Source organism: Tribolium madens, unplaced genomic scaffold (assembly GCF_015345945.1).
Source record: "Tribolium madens isolate multiple individuals breed KSU strain unplaced genomic scaffold, Tmad_KSU_1.1 Scaffold_19;HRSCAF=116;Tcas5.2_LG9, whole genome shotgun sequence".
Taxonomy (NCBI): Eukaryota; Metazoa; Arthropoda; class Insecta; order Coleoptera; family Tenebrionidae; genus Tribolium; species Tribolium madens.
In genome coordinates this window covers 8,052,145-8,071,676 of record NW_025400983.1, presented here as the reverse complement: position 1 = coordinate 8,071,676, position 19,532 = coordinate 8,052,145, and the positions used below count along the sequence as shown (strand labels likewise).

Below are 19,532 nucleotides of genomic sequence, written 5' to 3'. Positions count from 1 at the left end.
CACGGACTTTGCAAAGAACAGACACGCGTCATTATGCGGGGGCTTTTCAATGCATTTGAGCCCATAACGGCTCGAAAACTTGTCTGTATTAAAAATACTTTATTATTACATTCTAAATCGAATTTTTGTTACAGTTCAAACGGATGTTGAACAAAGAATTGTCACACTTCTCCGAATCCAGTAAATCCGGCAATCAGATATCTGAGTATATCTGTTCGACTTTTCTCGGTAAGTTTTCCAAGCGCAAAAAAATGTATCTGTATTCCATTGACTAAACTTTTTGACAATTGTTCGGAGCAGATAATGGAATTGGATACAATAGTCTATGGAACGAAGATGGTGACAAAACGTAATTTGCGATATTCTTTGTTACAGATAAACAACAAGAGTTGGACTTGCCGTCGTTGCGTGTCGATGAAGGCACTGAACCTCAGCCGAAGGGGACGCAACGAAAGGAGCGTAACCGCGGTCCTTACTCGACTATGTCCCAGATTTCTGGGGTGAATAGGAAGCCTTTATGTCACACCAATTCGTTTACTGGCGAACGTCTGCCGTTGCACGGCGTCGAGACGCCCTTCGAAGAAGAGCTCGGCAAGTGTCTGGCCGAGATCGATAGGTGGGGCATTGACATATTCCGCATCGGTGAAATGAGCAATGGACGACCCCTCACCTGCGTGGCTTATACGACTTTCACGTCGAGGGAACTTCTCAAATCAATGATGATTCCACCGAAGACGTTTATAACGTTCATGATGACGCTGGAGGATCATTACGTGAAGGACAATCCGTTTCATAATTCGTTGCACGCAGCCGACGTTACACAGAGCACGCACGTGCTATTGAACACACCGGCTTTAGAGTCGGTTTTTACTCCCTTAGAAGTCACTGCGGCACTGTTTGCCGCTTGTGTCCACGACGTTGACCATCCTGGACTGACTAATCAATTTTTAATCAATTCGAGTTCTGAGTTGGCACTTATGTATAACGACGAAAGTGTTTTGGAGAACCACCATTTGGCGGTGGCATTCAAATTACTCCAAAACGAAGGTTGTGATATCTTTATAAATATGAATAAGAAGCAGCGTCAGACGTTAAGGAAGATGGTGATCGATATGGTATTAAGTACCGATATGTCAAAACATATGAGTCTGCTGGCGGATTTGAAAACGATGGTTGAGACGAAAAAAGTGGCCGGTTCTGGTGTGCTGTTGCTGGACAACTACACGGACCGTATCCAAGTGTTAGAAAACCTTGTGCACTGCGCTGACTTGAGCAATCCGACGAAACCTCTGGCCTTGTATAAGCGTTGGGTTGATTTGTTGATGGAGGAGTTCTTCCAGCAGGGCGACAAAGAACGTGAAGCGAAGATGGACATCAGTCCGATGTGTGACAGACACTCGGCAACGATCGAAAAATCCCAAGTCGGCTTCATCGACTATATCGTCCATCCGCTATGGGAGACGTGGGCCGACTTGGTGCACCCCGACGCCCAAGACATCCTCGACACGCTGGAAGAGAACCGCGACTGGTATCAGAGCGCTATTCCTCCAAGCCCGCCGGCCGAAGATGTGCCCGATCAGCAACGGCCCGGCATCCGCTTCCAAGTGACCCTTGAAGAGGGCGAAGGAGAAGCCGAAGCGGAAGCTCCGATGTGACGGAGGCTGCTGGGCCTCTGTCGGAAGCTGACCGAGAAGGTGCAGCAGTGGTGGCGCGTGCGGCAGTAGAGACGCAGGCGTCCTCTGTCGGCCACCCCGCGCTGGCGCGGCGTTTGTTATGTTTGCATCGCTTTTGACTGAATCTCCGGGCTCGCGCGCAGCCTGTCCCCGCAAGTTCCTGGGAGTGTACATTATGTTTAAGTCATTACTCGTTCTTGTTTTATTTTCCTGCCTTTCCACGACCCTCGTCATGCCTTACGTAGGAAGACACCACCCCCTACTGATTATACATCTGTATATATATTTCATAATGTCTGTCGGTGTAATACTCAGCCCCATTTATGTATAGGTACTATGTGTCATGTCAGCTATGTTACACAAGTGAAGCTCTCTCCATTTTAAAACGACTTTTTATTTCAACCAACCAAACCTAAAATTAATTTTTCCAAATATTCAAACAATAAGTCCTTAACAATATTTATTCTCATCATACAAAATATTACAAATTGACTTAACAGTATTATGTATAAAAAAAAGTCGGTTTATTAACGATAAATGATACTTCTCTTAGCAAAGTCATGATGATCGTGCGCAATCGTTAGTAAATTTGCTTTAAAACTAAACAATATTAAATAAATGGACGGATCAATTGTCACAGCGATGAAAATTTTATAGTACATAATGATGCAAATTGCATAACAGTTCAAGGCAATTCAAGGCCACATAAACAGTTTTATCACTACTTACATTTAATAAAGGCGGAATGATAAGTATTGCAGTGAACACTTAGATAGAATGTTGGCAATCAAAAAAAATAAAACGGTGTATGGAACCTTTCCTACTCCGACACCGAAAAATAAGTTCAAATCGCGAATCGTAGATGAATTACTCGATTAACATAAAATGTGTAAAATCGCTATACTCGCGGATAATAAAAGAATAAACGGTTGGCTAATAATACCTGAGTCAGTCCCTAAAAATCCAAAGGTAAGAACTTGGACGACGTCCTCCGATTCTAGCCATGGATTGCTGCCGTCATCAAAGTGCATTGGACATTGGTCACCTGATAAATTTCCCTAATTACTTTCCACACCAAAAAAATGCAGAATGTAACAAATACAGAAGTCTATTCTGTAGGTTGCCATTTTTCCAACACAAAAAACCGAACAATTTATAGCACGGTTGGAATCTTCCGTAACGCCACTGATAGCATCGGGAGAAAATAAGAAAGTATTTTTATCTATTTTCTACCGACACTATTAAGTAAATGAAGCATAATACTTACGTTCTCTCTCGTACTCCTGCATCTCTATAGCGACAGCAGCGCCTTCCGTGTGATTCCACGAAGTCACATCTTGTTTCAGATCACAGAACGGCCCGATAGCTGGAAATGAGAACCTATCTTCTGCAAATTTTTACATCAATCACTACCAACCTTGCGACATTAAAATTCTATTCAAGTCGGCTCGTTGATACACCCAACACCGATACTTCGAATATGGATCCAGCGCATCGTAGGTGATTAAATACGACTTTAAATTCTCTTTCCAAAAGCCGATACATTTCATTTTATAATCGGGATCACTGTAAATATCCACGGGCCGCCCCAAGTGATCCACGGACAGGCAATAATTCTCGTCAATGGCAATTTCTTTTTGTTCTGTATCGCATACCGAAAAATCCGAAATGTTTTGTTTACAGTACGTGTTGGGGCGTGGACTCAGCGTAACACCGCCCAAGATACTAAAAAAATGGTATGTGAATATTGCCAATATATCACTCAAGACGAATTTTTACCGTGTTTCAAAAAGCACTTCTCCCTTTTGTGTGAAATTGAATTTTCCGGCGATAGGGCATTTGATCGGTACGGGATTTCGTTTTAAGTACAAATCGTAGCGCCATTTCTCCTTATTTTTGAATTGCACCCACGAACAGACCGTAGGGAAGTCGTCCTTAATAACAGCGATGCCTTTCCGGTATCTAATTATGTTGTGATGCTGGGGGACAAAATCGAAGCAGACATAATCTTTTTGACTGGAATAAAGAAAAACATTGGTATTTTGCTATTGGTTTCTTATCGCAGCCCACCAGCCGTCAACTGTTAACCGCGCCATCATGACCCTAGTATCCCTTTGTTCCCGACAGACATAGATCGACCTCCTGAAACGACCTTCGTCGGGATAATAAGTCTCGATTATATGAGTCTCGTTTATCACGATATCGGCGTCAATATTGGCAGTGTTGATCCATTCGCCGGTAAAGTTTTGAGGGAGGCGACAGCCAGGTTCGACCACCTCGCTCTTGACTGAAAAAATGCGTTAAATGGAAATACAGAAAGTAACAGGACATTACTTGGCCATATGTGCAACCTCTCGGGACTCTGTTCAACAGTCTTCAACGTGTTACATTCGGCAGTAATTGAGACACCAATATACAGATCGTCGTCCCGATTTTTTAACAAACAACGGAATTTCTCGTCATCTCGTGACTCTTTTGTGTTGGCCACAGCAAAGTAATGGTTTTTACCAACAAACCACGCTCCAAGACAACTATACTCGACGACTACAAAAACAAAATAAAAACTTTTTTTTGTCAAGTGTTTTATTTTACCTCCGTCAAAAGTCCCGGTCATTCCAGGGCACTTCTTGTACGTAATGTTGAATTTCTGATTGGAAATTAAAAACTGAGATCCGGCCGTTTGACAAGATTTAATTTGGGCATCAGGATGACGACACTCTCCCGTAAATTTGAACCTATTTTGATACGCAAAATTCCAGACTCCTTCAAGTGAAGACCGACAGTTAATTGGGACGTAATTTTCAGAGAACAAAGTTGTAATTTGTTGACTGCTGTCCAAATTGCGACATACACGTTCCACTGATGCCTCGTAATGATTTACGGCAAAACAAGGGGCTGGAAAAAAGGTTAAAAAAAATGGAACCTACATTAGAAAACAGTTACTTTCAATTTTTTCCAAGACATTAACAGTTCGGACAATTATTTTCACACAAGTGTGACAATCGTAGTTCCTAAAAAGCATCGTATAATTTACATGGAAGTGATCCTGGATGTCCACACATTCCCCACGATCAGTCATCATCCGATCGTTGATTTCGACATGATTATTTACATTATTTTCCCGGGAGAACCATTTCCCCCTGAGTGTGACCGGTATCGTGCAGTTGGCATCGATTTGAGGGGCTGTAAGCGCAAAATTGAGAAATTAAAAACATAAACATAACCCCAAAATGCCACTCAGTACTCGTAAAAGATTTAGATAATCTCTTACGGACATACTTACCAAACACATATAGATAGAACAGTGAGATAAGTACGTATTTGTACATTGATATTAACATTTTATCACATAAATGAGATAACTATAAGGGCAGGCACGCCCCAACGAACTTAGTAATCAAGTCGTGACGTCACGGCAGTATTGTTGGTTGCCTATCCGGTTATTGTTTATTTAAAAAAAAATCAAAATGAGCATTTCTTCCGATTTGAATTGAAAGCAAATAATGTGCTTTATTTGTCGATAGATCAAGGACTTTTGTAGTGTTTGTTTGGTAAATTTTGATTAAATATTTGTAGCATAACATGTTGAACACTTTTGTAGCTATTATACAGTGTTGAAAATAAACAATGAGTTTAAAGTGTACAAAACTACAGAAGCAGCGTTTTAACAAAGGTGAACTGGTGCATGTGATGTAAATATGTATAGCGTCCCCCCTGCACCTGCTTCAATAATCGCTAACAAAGCTGGCGCAGGTACTTAAAAGTTGAGATTACCCTTGCGCTCCAAGTTACGCTCGAAAATTGCAGTTTAAGTTCTAATTAAAACAAAGTCTCTCGGAGGGTTGCGGTAGGTGCGAGATGTTTGAAGATAATCTCCTTTTGTCACTTGTTCCCTGTTCGAATCAACGTATACAATCTTATTGTTCTATCTCGTCTTGACTCAATTAACTCTGAACGCGACCGAATAAGCTCCTTTGTAGAAAGAGATTTTTTCGTAATTACGCTTCTGGTAAAGATTTCTTTGTAAGAAACGGCCGTACGCCTGACTTATCCCTGTGTCACATCCCAACAGCCAATTACAAAGTCCGAGACTATGTTTTTCCAATCTGAATTTTTAATTAAAGCCGATGCCTACCAAAATCCATTAGCGATAATTCATACGCTCGCAACGCGTCATGGATGTCGTGAGGGTTGATAATAGCGCAGTAAAACGTCCGAAACAGTAGCAATCACGGTAAACATTCCGCGATAACGGCACGAAACTACATTTCGGTAATGGGCTACGTGTCACATTGTTGTCACTCAAATATACCTCGCACGATGAAAAAACATCACAAAAGGGACTCTTTTTGTCGGCAGTTAAATTAAAAAGTAAGTGCACGTGACGTTAATTTCATTTAGGTGCTTCGGATGGCCTCTGCTCCTGCCATCATACACGAGGAAATCTGAGCAACTCGAGTGAGCAGGGGTGTCGTGTTGTTAGAGTTTCGATGATCCCTTTGAAACCAGTACCTACCCACCGAAATTTATTCCAATAAAACCATTACAAGTTTTGTTGTTGACGTAATTAGAAGAAATTGGACTTTCTTCTTCTTACGAAAAGGCGAGACACAAACTGAAAGCGAATGTGTTGTGTTTTAAGATAATTACATCTTAGTATAAGTACCGGTGGTATTAGTGTACATACAAAATGGGCATTTATTAAACTTGTACAAGAATAGCATGGTGCAACTTTACTGTGCAACTTTAGAACTTTGTAACACTGAAATTAAATGAAACAACCATGACTTTTTATTTCAAAACACCTTCTGTTACAAAGTTTCAGTATTAAAACAAAAGCAGTAAAGTTCAAACGTACTAATTTTTCTTTAAAGCAATGTTAATCCTGAAAATGATGGTTGAGGAGAAGTTTCAACAGTGTAAATTAAATGTGTGTAGTGATGAATTATGACCAAATAACCTCTTTATTCCTCGTTTATGTGCAAAATTATTAATTATTCAGATAGCGCTACCACATTTAGAGTAAATACTATAATTTGATACGGTACGTTTATTAATAAATCTGTCACTTACATATTCATTCATACAGGGTGTTTTAGTGTTTCAAAATTCAATTATCATTAAAATGTTTCTCCGTATCGTAAATTTATTTTTGCATTTTACTCTCTTCATTTTAACAAGTCATTCAGTGTGTCAGGTGGAAGAAAAAATACATATTATGTACATAATTTGTAATTGAATATTGTATTGAATATTGAATATAACAGACATTGTCCATGAAAAGGAGTAACTTTTTAAACGGGCTTTCGTGGTTAACTCAGTAAATTCTACCAACATGTAATAAGGGACATCATAGTTTTTACTCGATAGTTAAAATGAGTGTAATTAAATGTATAGGTTGCCAATAATAATCAGTAGCGTGGCCAGCGGGGTCACCAGACTTTTATAAATCTTTAATATGCGGGAGTGTGTGTGAACGCAATTATCTCTTGCATGAAGGGTGCAAGTCTATTGAGACCGAAAATGAAGTTTTGAACATTTATACGGTAGACGCAAGTATTGATGACCCACTAACATTGACACTGTTCTACCTTTCTTGCGAAAAAATAAGTTTTTGTTTTTACTCTGTTCATCTGGTTTAGTTTTTTTTTTCAACCTAAGCGGGTATGGGTTTTAAGTCTAAAAATATTTTTATTATAACTCAGAACTAACGCGTTTGCTGAAAAAGTTGGACATAAAAATGGACCAGTTCTACAAAAAAATATTTGGTTTGGTTTGTAGGTACAGGGTTATTTATGAGAGGATTATTTCTAATTTTTTTGTCGCAACCCATTATATTGCAACAATTTCTTGATGTCAAATTTTGAAGATAATTTTATCTGAATCCACGATATCTGTTATTAGTCTTGTCTCTTTGACATTAAAGCAAAAAAATCACCTCTCAAACGACACGACATCTTTTGTTATCGTTTACCAACCGACTAGGCAAATGTTTAGAAGCCGATGGTAGACACTTCTAACACCTTTTACCTTAAATTAACATGTTAATTTATTTGTTGAATTTTAATTAAATATTGGTTAAGTGTCAACCTGATATTTCTGGCAAATCTATCCAACTTTCTTTGATTTCTATTATAAAAGAAATAACATATTTAATTTAGCAGTTAGTGATATTGGTATTGTTGGTTGTGGCAAAAAAAATCAGAAATAACCCTCTCGTGAATAACCCTGTATAATAAAGGGTCATTCAAAAGACCATTTCGTCACTCGAATTGTTTTTAGAAACTCTCAAAATTGTTAGTAAAAATTGTGTATTCACGTTTCCTAGGTAATTGCAAAGACGCAATTTCAATATTAATTTTCACTAATTATTATTATTTAGTTAATTTTGTGTTTTACGAGCAAGAGACGTTAAAACATGCTTACAAAATATTAAAAAGTAAACAAAAAATGTGCAAATACGATGTTAACAGGTGACAGTAGAGTTTAAAAGAAGTCAAAAAAACTAAACTTACCTTATCCGAATGTTTATAGTTTCTGAGATATAGAGGGTACAAACTCCACTTTGGCGTTGGAAGAATTGTTAAAAAAATGCAATATAAACGAAGATTAACCTACTGAGTACTTTTTCCCAAAGTTTATATTGTTACAGTCTATTTTTTTATTTGGTGGTGGGGGTAGTGTGAATCAAGAACACGACATGACCTCCGTCTGTTTTTGACATTTGACATCTTCTGACATTTTGGTACTAAAGTCAAAAATTAAAGCTTCTCCCTGGTATTAGGTTTTTTATAGGGCTTGAATTACGATTGTGATGATGATATAGAGGGTATAAATACAAGGTGATTCACGAGGAATAATGAGCCTGACCAAATTCTAGATGCAACCACCATTACTTTTCGCAAGATATTTTGCAACAACTGTAATGTTGGTTGCATCGAAAATTTGGTCACTTTTCCCTATTAAAAAAAATTACAAATGACCTACGTGACGGTAAGACACACGTCTTACGTGACGTACGTCTTTAGCTCTGCGTTACTTTAGTCGCATTTGTTAAAGTAAGATGAATACGTGACGTGGTACATCTTGCGAATTATTAATTAATCCACACGCATAAATAAAAAAACTGACTTTGCCAGTCGGTAACATTTGAGGTACCTAATGAAATTTGGTCGTATCTTCAACAAAAAAATGAATGCAAACTTTTTACCGTTTTATGATTTTTTTATATGCCTATGTATATGTATTTGCTAATATTACCTAACTCATTTTTTTTTAAACAGTGTAATAGATCTTGAAGAGCTAACCTCAGAGAGTATATGTTTACAATTTGGTTGGTGCGCCTTAAATAAAGTATACTCGTATTCGACGAAAGAAACCCTCTATATCTCAAGAACTATAAACATCTGGATATGCTTCGCTTACACCTGTTGAAATATTTGCACAAACTTCAAAATCGCACTGTATATCGAGATTTTCTGAAAAGGTAACTGTCAGCACTAGCAAGAGCATAGGTATCAAAAATTTGCTATCTAACATTTTAACGTTTTAAATTAATGCGTTGCCCATTTGTGCTATTTTTAAATATTCTTATTTTAAAAAACATATAGCTCAATATTAAAACGACCTTTTTGTATTTGCACTGTTAAAACACAGTAGACAGAGAAGTAGAAAATGTTATTTTCCATGTCAGTTATAAAATGCAAATGCCTCATGCAAGAAGAGCCGTACTATTGAATTTCCTAGGATAAAATATGTTTTTATTTTGTCCTGTATGTGGTACAAAGACGTCCGTGAATGGAATGTAAATTATGGGGGCAGATTAAAGTAGTACGGTCGTAGTCAGAAAGGGATGTTACGAGAAAAGTCGTCCATTTTCCGAGAAAATTTTTCACCAGACTTTAATGTTGCTGAGGTCATCGTTCAGGGAAACGTTTATATGCATGCGATGACTGTCAACGAAATTTGTTTCCTTCTGGGTTTTATGGCGTCTTGACGTTTCCGTCTCTGATATCCAAGAGGAAATAACATCAACCAATAGTAAAACTGTCGTAACATTTATGCGAAAAATCAATGTTTAAAAACATTCGCCTGGATATAAACACTTTAGTGCAATTACGGTGAAAAACAGAACATTTTATAATCATCCATTTTTCATCCGTTTAGTGTTTCTTCTCGACGATTTATTAACATTAATGAACACTATACTTTACAGTTTTAACACGTAAATAAATTAGACGCGATGTCGGCCGACCTATCGCAGCTGGGGCCCCGTAAAGATTGCTCATTTAGCGAATTCGCCCGTCTCATCATTTTCCCCGAGATCCAGCTTTAACTCAATTATCAAGCTGCCGGATGTGAATATTTCCGAAATTAATACATGCCGGAGCCCCATAGAACCTTCCAAATGGTCTTCTTCCATTCTGTATCTATTCCTGGTGCGTGTATGCGTATCAATGAGTCTCCAATGGCTGTGATTCTCAGTCGAGTAGCTCGTTCATGGCAGTCTGCGATCGTGCGACTGGATGAGCTTACTACGCTAACTGCGATCGATTCAGCCTTCCCAGGCCTAGTGCGGCCCTTCAGAAGCTGCATTTGTTTCCACTCTGCGTGTAATTGGTAACTACATTTCCCCAGTAATTCGATTTTGTCATAAATGTCGAACGCTTGACTAATGCCGATCTCAAGATATCGCCGTCTCGAGGAAAAAAAGCTTTCGGACTTTGCGTGGGTGAATCCGCCGCAAACTTTATTATTACAGACGACGCAACGGCGGCTAATTTCTCCCCGTTGTCTTGTACTCCCCGATCATTATTTTTTATTGCTTTCCGAGTTAGAAATCCCATCCATCGCATATCCGGACAGTTATGTTCGAAATTTTCGATATTGGAAAGGTTTTTTCGCCCACGAGTAGATTTGCGGTTTAGTTTGAATTAATTGAGCCAAAGGCGGCATCGCCTTACGTCTGTGATGTGGAGGGTTTCAGGTCGTGAGGTTAGCTATGTAACAGATATCTAAATATTTTAGTGTAGAGGTAAATATGCATAAATTAGTTCGGTAATGTGATTCCATAGCGAAGCGATGGATATTCATGAAGAGACATAAATAATGTAACTTCTGAGAAAGTTTTGATTGTATTTCCGATAACTCCAATTTTCAATTCCGGTAGGATTACACCTGTCAAAAGGACCTTAAATTCTCTTCATTAAAGTTTTATGTTAAGTGGAGCTCACTAAAGTTTATAAGCTGAATTAATCGCCAACTTCTTTAATATCACTTTTCAACTTCATTTTTCAATATTTTGTTACCAAATAACACCACCTTTTTGTCTTATTTTTGCTTTTCAACAATAATGCCTGTCTGAACCATATGTTGGCAAACACTTCCAAAGGTTATAAAAAGCTTTATTATTGATTTTGCTAAGGGCCGTGTTGTATTTGAACTTTTAAAGACTAGTTAAAAACAAACTGCCTAAAATAAAAAGTGATTAAAACCTGAATTTTTTATGTCAATAGCTCATAGCTGCATATGATTATGTATTATGAACAAAATTGTGCCAGGAATGGATCAACCGAGACACCTTTGGACAAAATTGAATAGAATTAGAACTGGACATGGAAATTGTAATTCACTGCTTGTCAAATAGAATGCTGTAGATTTTTCGTCTTGTAACACTTTCAAGTCTTGTCATACGAATATATACAGCATGATCATTTAGGACTACTTAAGTTGGCAACAGATTTGAAAATATTTTTGTTAATAATTTGTAACACTGCAACCGGTTACGGTTGACAAATACTTGATGTATCTACAACTCCTCGAGGTTGTTAAATTGTTGTTAATCAGAAGCATACTTCAGTGGTCTCTTTTAAAAATTGAAGTCAGGATTGCCAACATATTAATTCATTCTTGATCACTTTGTCGATACAATCATATTCAGGATGCGCCAGAACTCGAGCCCCAGAGAAAAATGCCATGTAATGTAAGATACCAGGAACATGTAAAAAATGTTAAAAAAAATCTATCTATAAAAATTTCGTAGTTATAAGAATTTAAATTTTGCACTTTGACTCTATTTATTTCTGTTGGAAAAATAATTTTTCAAGTTTTTTTTTGCTACAGGCTATTGGAAGAGGAAACAAGGAAGCTGCATCCTAAATTGTAACTCTATTTAATGTTATTTATTAGTAAAATTTTTGTACCTTTACTAAATAATTATAAAGAAATATATATAAAACCATCAGTATCATTAAATGGATACGAGTATAAAAATGTCAAACGTCAAAAAATAAATCCCAAATTTTTTTGGACATAAGATTTTTTAAACATTTTTTCCATGTTCCTGGTATCCTATCTTACTTGAATTTTTTCTGTAGGTCGCGAGTTCTGATATATTCTGTATACCTGCATATGAGTGAAAAATTCTTATTATTACAAACAATTTATAATGAAATTATTGATTTTACAAAAAAAAATCTTTTGACCCAAAGTAAATGCCCACTTTGCAATTAGAATTCCCATCAAAGCTGTTAACAGTTTGTAACTGAATAAATGTGTTATTTAATTAATTTATTTATAACAACTAAAACAAACCAATTGGAGTAGTTACAAAATAAAATAATAAAACCTTATATTTTGGTAAATTCCGGTAAAATAGTAACAATTAAAATTATTGTAGGAGAATCAAAACTGAAAAAAACTTTATTCACCGCAAGAAAACATATGCACATTTTATGTTTAAAACTTATTTTTTTAATAATATTTTAGTATTATGCATGGCTACCTCAATTCACAGTTCAGCAATGACGTATTACTTATATTAAACATTATTGTAAAAATTGAAATAATCAAAAACACATATTTGTAAACAGTCGTGTGTAAAAACTTAACAAGCAAATACCCTTAAAAACAAACTTGTTAGAACACAAAAATGAATACTAAAATTTTGTATTTTGGTAAAACTTTTGGATACAAATAAAATATAGTCAAAAATTACTACAACAATTTATTGCCACCGAAATTACTGAGCTCAATTAACATTTTTAAAATAAAACAGCAAAGTCTTATAATTTGGTAAACCTAAGTAAAATTATAGTGGAGAAAAAGGATTTTTTAAAAAAATTGTACTTAATCAATTTTAGATGAAAAAATTAACACTATATTTAAACATCATGCACACCTGTCACAAAAAAGCACAGTTCACACAACGTTTCCACTGGTAAATATGTAGATATTTAAAAAATCATTTTGCTATAAAATTTTATTTTTGTCAGCTGTCGTTATAATTAAACAAATATGACTAGGTCAATTTACAGTTCACTAATTATTATTATTTATAACAAACAATATCACGCAATATAAATTATTATTTATAAAATAATGTAATCTTTATTTCACACATATCAAATAAAATTTTCTTTACTTTTATGATATCTGATATACGGATTCTGCCACTAATTTGTAATAATAATTTTAATAATGAACTAAAATGTACTTTCTAAAAATTAAAATCAATTTGTGCCGCAGAATAAATTTCGTGATTCCGCATTTTTTCTTTTATTACATAGTACAAAATATGCCTATTTTGATTTCTCTTTTAAGTAATTATTTTAAAAATGTAACATATGTTATTAAGTAACTACAAAGATAGATTTTAGGAACAGCTTTGATTCATCGATTTATTGCTGAATTTTTAAATCATCAAATGCACTTTATCCTTGCCATCGTAAAACTATTAAGCCTTCTCAGATGTTACATAAAAGATGAAAGTGTGCTTTTCTACTTGCTTGTGATGTTACTTTGTACAGCTGTTTTAGAATTATTTAGTAATTTAACCACACACAATGAAATATGTTGGTTTGAGAATGTGTTCCTTGCTAATAATAATTTATACTTTGTTAAAAAACATGAAACCTGTTTTGTTAAAATTCTCACAAAAATTAACAAATTGAAAATTTATTCGCACAAATTTATCTACTATTTGGCCAAGAGAGATTTAAGTTAAGCTTTTATAAAGAAACAAAAGGATATCAAAGAAAGCTTTCGTAATCTATAACATACATTTTTTCTTTGAAATAATAACTCCATAATTCTTTTAAATGAATTGAGAAAAAAGTTTTGGACCAGTTGTGGCTACCTCAAGAGTCATTCTGGAGCAGCCTACGGTGGTCTGTTTTTCTTTATTTATGTTTCCGGTCATGACAATTCAAAGTGGGGAGGATTTAATTTATAACGTTGAAACCACATTCAAACAAGGGATGGCCTTAATCTGATTTTATAGCCGTAATCGCTAATCCTGCGAGTTTTGATCATCTATTACTCGGATGTTGTCCAAGCTAATTCTCGTTTCTTGCCTCAGCGACTGAAATTAATCGAATTCTCGCTATCGTTTAGAGCGAAATAATTATTCCGTTTGTCGCTTGATTTAATAATTCATCAAAAAGTGAGGCGCGTAAAGTTTAAACGGTGTGCTTCGATCGGGGTTTGTTTTTCTTAGAGGGGAGTCGAGGGTGGTAAACTTGTAATTATTGTACCTGTCAACAGGAAAGGAGAATTCTGATTAATTATTTAGGTTTTCCGAGCAAATTCAGGTGTCTGACGTCCCTTTTTCGGGGCGTAATAGAATACTTCGGAATCACTTAGCGTTGCCTCTCGCTCGGCCAATTTGCATATTAAACTCGTTTTTAATGAGCTTAGGATTTAAGCGTCGGTGAGAGGTAGTTAAGAACAAACTTTCTAGCGAAACTATCGACGCACTCGATTTTTAAACGGATCAAGATTTTTCTTATCGGCCGGTGGCATCGGAACTTGTCTGGTTAATATTGCAGCACAGCTTTAGAAAAGCTCGACTTGTTTTCAGCCGCAGAAGCACCATGATGACAGCCCTCACAGCGATATATATTATTCACCGGCTATTTTGCCTCTTAAAGGACTGCCTCGTCTCTCGCTCTCCCCAAGTTCCTTTTTGCTAATTCCGCATTAACAGTTTTACGACAAATCGCCAACACGGCTTTTAAAAGCTCACCTGTTTGGACGTAAGAAGCTTACACGACATATCTAAAGAGGATGTTTTACTTTCTTTCATACCTACGTTTCGTGGCCTCACATGGCCTGAATCAATCGTGAAATTAGTGTGCTAACATTTCCTTGAACGGAAGGAGGAGCGAAACCGCAAAAATTCAATTAAAATTCCTTTCTGCGGCTGTACGCCATTGCAAATTCTTTAATAAAATATTTTCTTACGAAAATATAGAAAATGAGTATGACTTTTTAATAATTAAAACGACGTGAATGTCGAGAATTTTATTATGTCATAGTCAGGATCATTGCGAGTGCTGATGTCGGCGCTGTTATTATTTTCCGGAGGAAGAATTTGGGGCACGTTTATTATGCAAATGTCGCAGTGACCGAGGCTTCAACGTACACCAGATTTGTCTTCTGAAAGTAGGGATATTTCCTAAAGGAAATGTCTTACGGTTGAGCTACGAGTATATTCCAGATTTGATAGTTATTGTGCGATGTTTTAGATTAAATAAAGAGCTCGTTTTAAAACGTGCCTCAGGTTTTAGGATGGAATGTGGAAGCAGAAATTGACAAATTGTTAACACAAAATTTAAAACGTGATTCCAAATTTGGATTCAGGAGCTCTGTTTCAAATGTAATTTCTATTCATAATCTCCTCATCGCCGAAGATTATCTCGTTTTTGAATAAATTCTGTGTGAAACGATTTTACTTTCAATATGCGTTGTTGTACAGTTGGAGACAAAATACTTTGGTCGTCAATGTCACTTGAGTGGCATTAAATTGTAAAGCATGCTTTAGGACTGTTAACCTTATTTTTAGCTACAGTCAATCATAGTTGACAAGTTTTTGATAGGAAAATATAATAGCTGTCATTAATTTAAAATTATCATTCATTTTGACGTTAAAGCTTGAATTACATTGAAGTGTCAGAAAAGTGACGACCAAAGTATTTTGTCTCCAACTGTAACATGTACATACCTACTCATAATTCACAAAACAAAAAACGTTTTTTGTTATTTTTTGACATATTACTTGTGACATATTATAGTCATATATGACACAAGTGGGTTTTGTTGCATTTTATGCAAAAAACTCAAGAGACGTAGTCGTGTAACATTCGTGTAGCAAACACACGAGTACCATATAACATTTTATCTAACATCTCCTCATTGAACAAATATTGATAATTACTACGTTTCCATGAGGAATTGAATTCGAATTGAAAACGGTATTGGAATTGGGTCCGTGTGTTTCCGGTTGGATTCAATCCCGATACGATCCCAGAATTTGCCGTATCGACCTTGAGATTCAAATCGATTTCAATACCGATTTTAAACTCTTTCCATGGCAGTTCTGAATCTCAATACCGTTTTCAATTTAAATTCAATTCCTCATGGAAACGTAGTAATTGATATTTCGTAATTTTATTCTGAATTTACAGTATTTGACAGTAGCAACAGTGGGTGACAGGCGGGTAACAGTGGACAAATTGATCGAAAACCCATGTTGTCCCTAGAAACGATTTACAGTGGGTAAACCTGCAAAAAGTAAGAGATGCTTGATAAAAGTATAGATAAATTAATAATAAAAACGTTTCAAATAAATAATAACCAGATAAAAAAAGTTTTGAGTCAGTTTCGTAGCATAATAGAACAAATATACTAGCACATTCGTATATTTACTACCTTTCAGAATTAAAACAAAATGAAAATTTTACACGACATATAATTAAAATGTGCTTTTAAAATCTCCAATTTCACTTTAAAATTTATTTAGTTAAGTCATAAATGATGATCAACATTGTAATTTTTTGCACCGGATATTAGGTAGGTACCCTTGATTATCCGATTCACAGTTAGCAACTGTTTTTAATTGTTGCGGATTATCCCAGTAAGGTTTATCTCAATTTTTTATAAACTTGCTACTCTTTACTAGTTTCAATAAATAAATATTAAAACAAAGCTCTTTGTACGTTTTATAAGCCTGTGTATTTTATTTTCTCATATTTTTCAGTAGCAAATTCCGTATCATGTATATTTTTATCATTATGCTTCGGTTTAACAGAACTAGATTAGTGTAGAAGCTTTCTTAATGTTATATTGAGTATTTATCAACTAGTTATAAAATCATATAAGTTTAATTCGGGTTTCAAAGTTTGTGGATTGAGGTTTCTTGCCAACATATAAACTTTGTGGAAACTTTAAATCCACTATAATCCTCGCAAACATATTGCATGAAATATGTTCTATAAATGCACATTTCATACACATTTCTTAGTTTTTAGGCTTTGTAAATTTTCTAAATCTTTCATTTTTACACGTCAAATTTAATAGTTATAGCATTACAAAAAAAAACAACAATTTTCTGATATTGTCGTTCTCAAACTTGGCATCAATGCCGCCACACGTGAGTTTCATACAAACCCTTTGGCTAGTGGCCTACTTCTCGTCGTCTTTAGGAAAAATGGCGTCAGTCCCCGCCTCCAAAATCTCCACTTAATTCAGCTTCCACGTTCATGGCCCTATTAATGATCACAATCTGCTCCTGACAGCAAGCCTGAAACGCAGACATGTCAAGAAAAAATCCCTAATTTCAGGGAAATATCATTCATATTTTATAAAATTGCTCTTGCGAACACACACGAACATAAATATGCACGCTTTTGTTGGTTTACGACACCTTTGAGATTCAGCGAGAGCCTCCTCGACCGAAATAAATCACGATGAATCCTTCGATGACCTGAGCTATTATGAAAGCATTGTTCCTTGCATAAAGCTCTGGGTTTTAGTGTGTGGAGGGTGTGATATAGAAAATCGGATAATAAGCAACACTTCACCCACACATTTCGTTTCCGTGTTTAATCCGTTTCGGTTCTAATTGGTTCATCGATCGGATTTTGGGGTTGGCAGAAAAATTGGTTATTGTGGCCAATTACGGTTTCTGCTATAATTTAGCAATTTTCAATCGGAGTTTTTTCGCGTCGATGGAAAAAGTTTTTTCGCTGTTATATCTGCTAGATATTGAGTAAATGAAGAGCGATAAATTTGAGAGAGTATCCATAAAAGGATGATTTTGTGTTCGAGACCCTCGTATCAGTCGTTTTCAGGAGCTGCAGGAAACTATTAGCCGCGTAATATGGCCGACAGAAGGAAAAATAATAAATTAAGGCAATCATCGACGATGGAGTTTTTAGTGTAGATTAATGATGCAGTCATGCACGTCCATTAATCATCCAATCAATGTTAAAAACCAACAAACAAAACACATCCAAGAAACTTCCTAATCTGAAATCAATCCTCCCTTCTCATATTCCAACCCTCGGCGACTTTCCCCCAGTCATTACTCTCAGCTAAAAAGTCCATTTGTCACTCGTTGCGCATTATAAATTACGATTACGAGAGTCGCGGATGGCGTCGATAACAACCAACCATTAAAAATCCACGAAAATGGACCGCAACACGCTAGACAAACATTATGATGAATGTACGAACCGAGGAAAATGAAAACAAATGCTCGCGTCTTTCGCGATTTTCTCCACGGAGGAAATACCGTCGCCGCCGCCACCGCCCGAAAAAACCGAGCAATCATGCGATCATGCTAATGGAGTCGCCGCTTTTCCTGTTTTTCCTATTTCCCACGAGATGTTCCCACGATGAATTCGCATCCCATCATCGTCGAGGATATTGCATCCGAAACGGACGGAATATTAATAGATTATTAGTCGACGAAAGGAGCGTGAAAAGAAGAGATTTTTGTTGAATCGAAAGCGTATTCTATCTGATTCTACAATCAGGTCTTGCATTCGGATTAAAATAATACACTCGCTCCACTTTAAATGCAAATATTGACCAGACAGAGGAAAAAATTGCTTTAATACAGTTTACTCTAAAGATCAAAAATCATCTTTTGTGGAAGTTGGACAGGTCGTTTCAAATTATTTCAGATACGTTTGATAATTTTCTAAATATTATGGCATAGGTAAATAAATCGGATCGGATTGATTTGTTTGGTAATATTGAACATTTAGTGTAAACAGATTTTTGGCGGGTATATTTATGCGATTCTCAGTTAGCAGAACTTATCAAATTTTCCTATTAATAAAATAAAATGTGTAATTTAGCACTTGATAATTTGTGCGTCATGTCAGTTTCCTTCGCGTCCTGCATCAATTTTTGCCGAGTGTATGAGTCATCAAAATAATAATAAATGAAGCCTTGAACCAGTAAAAGAAATATTTTTCAGTTACGTTCGTGTTAACAAAACGCGTCCCCCAATATTTGTACACAACTAAAATAGATGGATCATCTGCACTGAGCGACGAAAATATTTTTCTAAATAACTAAAATAGCCCTAACTAAAATCAATGATCACCTCAGAGCGAGAGTTGCGAATTTGGCGACGAAAACGGCACGAGTTTATTTTGGATAGTTGCCGTTTTGTGTCAGAGTGAATAAATAGATACGGTGTGATTTCCTTCAATTTGTTCCTTGATTAAGCGAGGGAGAAGGATGCGTGATGATCGGCTATTACGTAGGAATACATTATTCGAGATGAATTTATCACTCGAGCCAAATTTATAGTCTTTCAAAATTCGCTCAGTTAAAAAATAATTTATCGAAACTTGCCGTCGGAATGATTTACGTGCGTCGGTAATAAACCCTAAAATAACTCATCCTTAGAAAATAAAGGTGTTGCTAGTCGAGATGAATAAAAGATAACCTTTCTGTTTATTCCGAACGAAATGGATAAACGTGGTAAAATAAACACGAAGCTTTCTCACCGTTTTTGCCCCATCCAAATTCGGAAAAAGTCGGACTCCCCCTAAGAAGTGCCTC

The 19,532-nt window shown here is 36.1% G+C and overlaps 2 protein-coding genes across 13 annotated transcripts in view; one reads left to right on the top strand and one right to left on the bottom strand.

The window, feature by feature from the left end:
- The window catches only part of LOC123015974 (cAMP-specific 3',5'-cyclic phosphodiesterase), a 107,298-nt gene extending 105,239 nt beyond the window's left edge, over positions 1-2,059 (top strand). For all 11 annotated transcript variants that reach the window (XM_044416104.1, XM_044416105.1, XM_044416111.1 and 8 more), the window contains 2 exons: positions 135-228; positions 376-2,059. In XM_044416104.1, the coding sequence (XP_044272039.1) occupies positions 135-228; positions 376-1,655 (1,374 nt within the window). In that variant the 3' untranslated portion in view covers positions 1,656-2,059. The remainder of the gene's footprint in view (positions 1-134; positions 229-375) is intronic.
- A 61-nt stretch (positions 2,060-2,120) lies between these two features.
- The window catches only part of LOC123015976, a 92,252-nt gene continuing 74,840 nt past the window's right edge, over positions 2,121-19,532 (bottom strand). Inside the window, exons 1-9 of one of the 2 annotated variants that reach the window (XM_044416113.1) lie at positions 4,957-5,096; positions 4,617-4,856; positions 4,266-4,568; positions 4,008-4,217; positions 3,744-3,960; positions 3,453-3,689; positions 3,091-3,398; positions 2,941-3,039; positions 2,121-2,718 (exon numbers count right to left, since the gene is read on the bottom strand). In XM_044416113.1, the coding sequence (XP_044272048.1) occupies positions 2,549-2,718; positions 2,941-3,039; positions 3,091-3,398; positions 3,453-3,689; positions 3,744-3,960; positions 4,008-4,217; positions 4,266-4,568; positions 4,617-4,856; positions 4,957-5,014 (1,842 nt within the window). In that variant the 5' untranslated portion in view covers positions 5,015-5,096 and the 3' untranslated portion in view covers positions 2,121-2,548. Of the gene's footprint in view, positions 2,719-2,940; positions 3,040-3,090; positions 3,399-3,452; positions 3,690-3,743; positions 3,961-4,007; positions 4,218-4,265; positions 4,569-4,616; positions 4,857-4,956; positions 5,097-19,532 lie in introns of those variants that run through there. The other variant, XM_044416114.1, reaches the window with a different exon arrangement.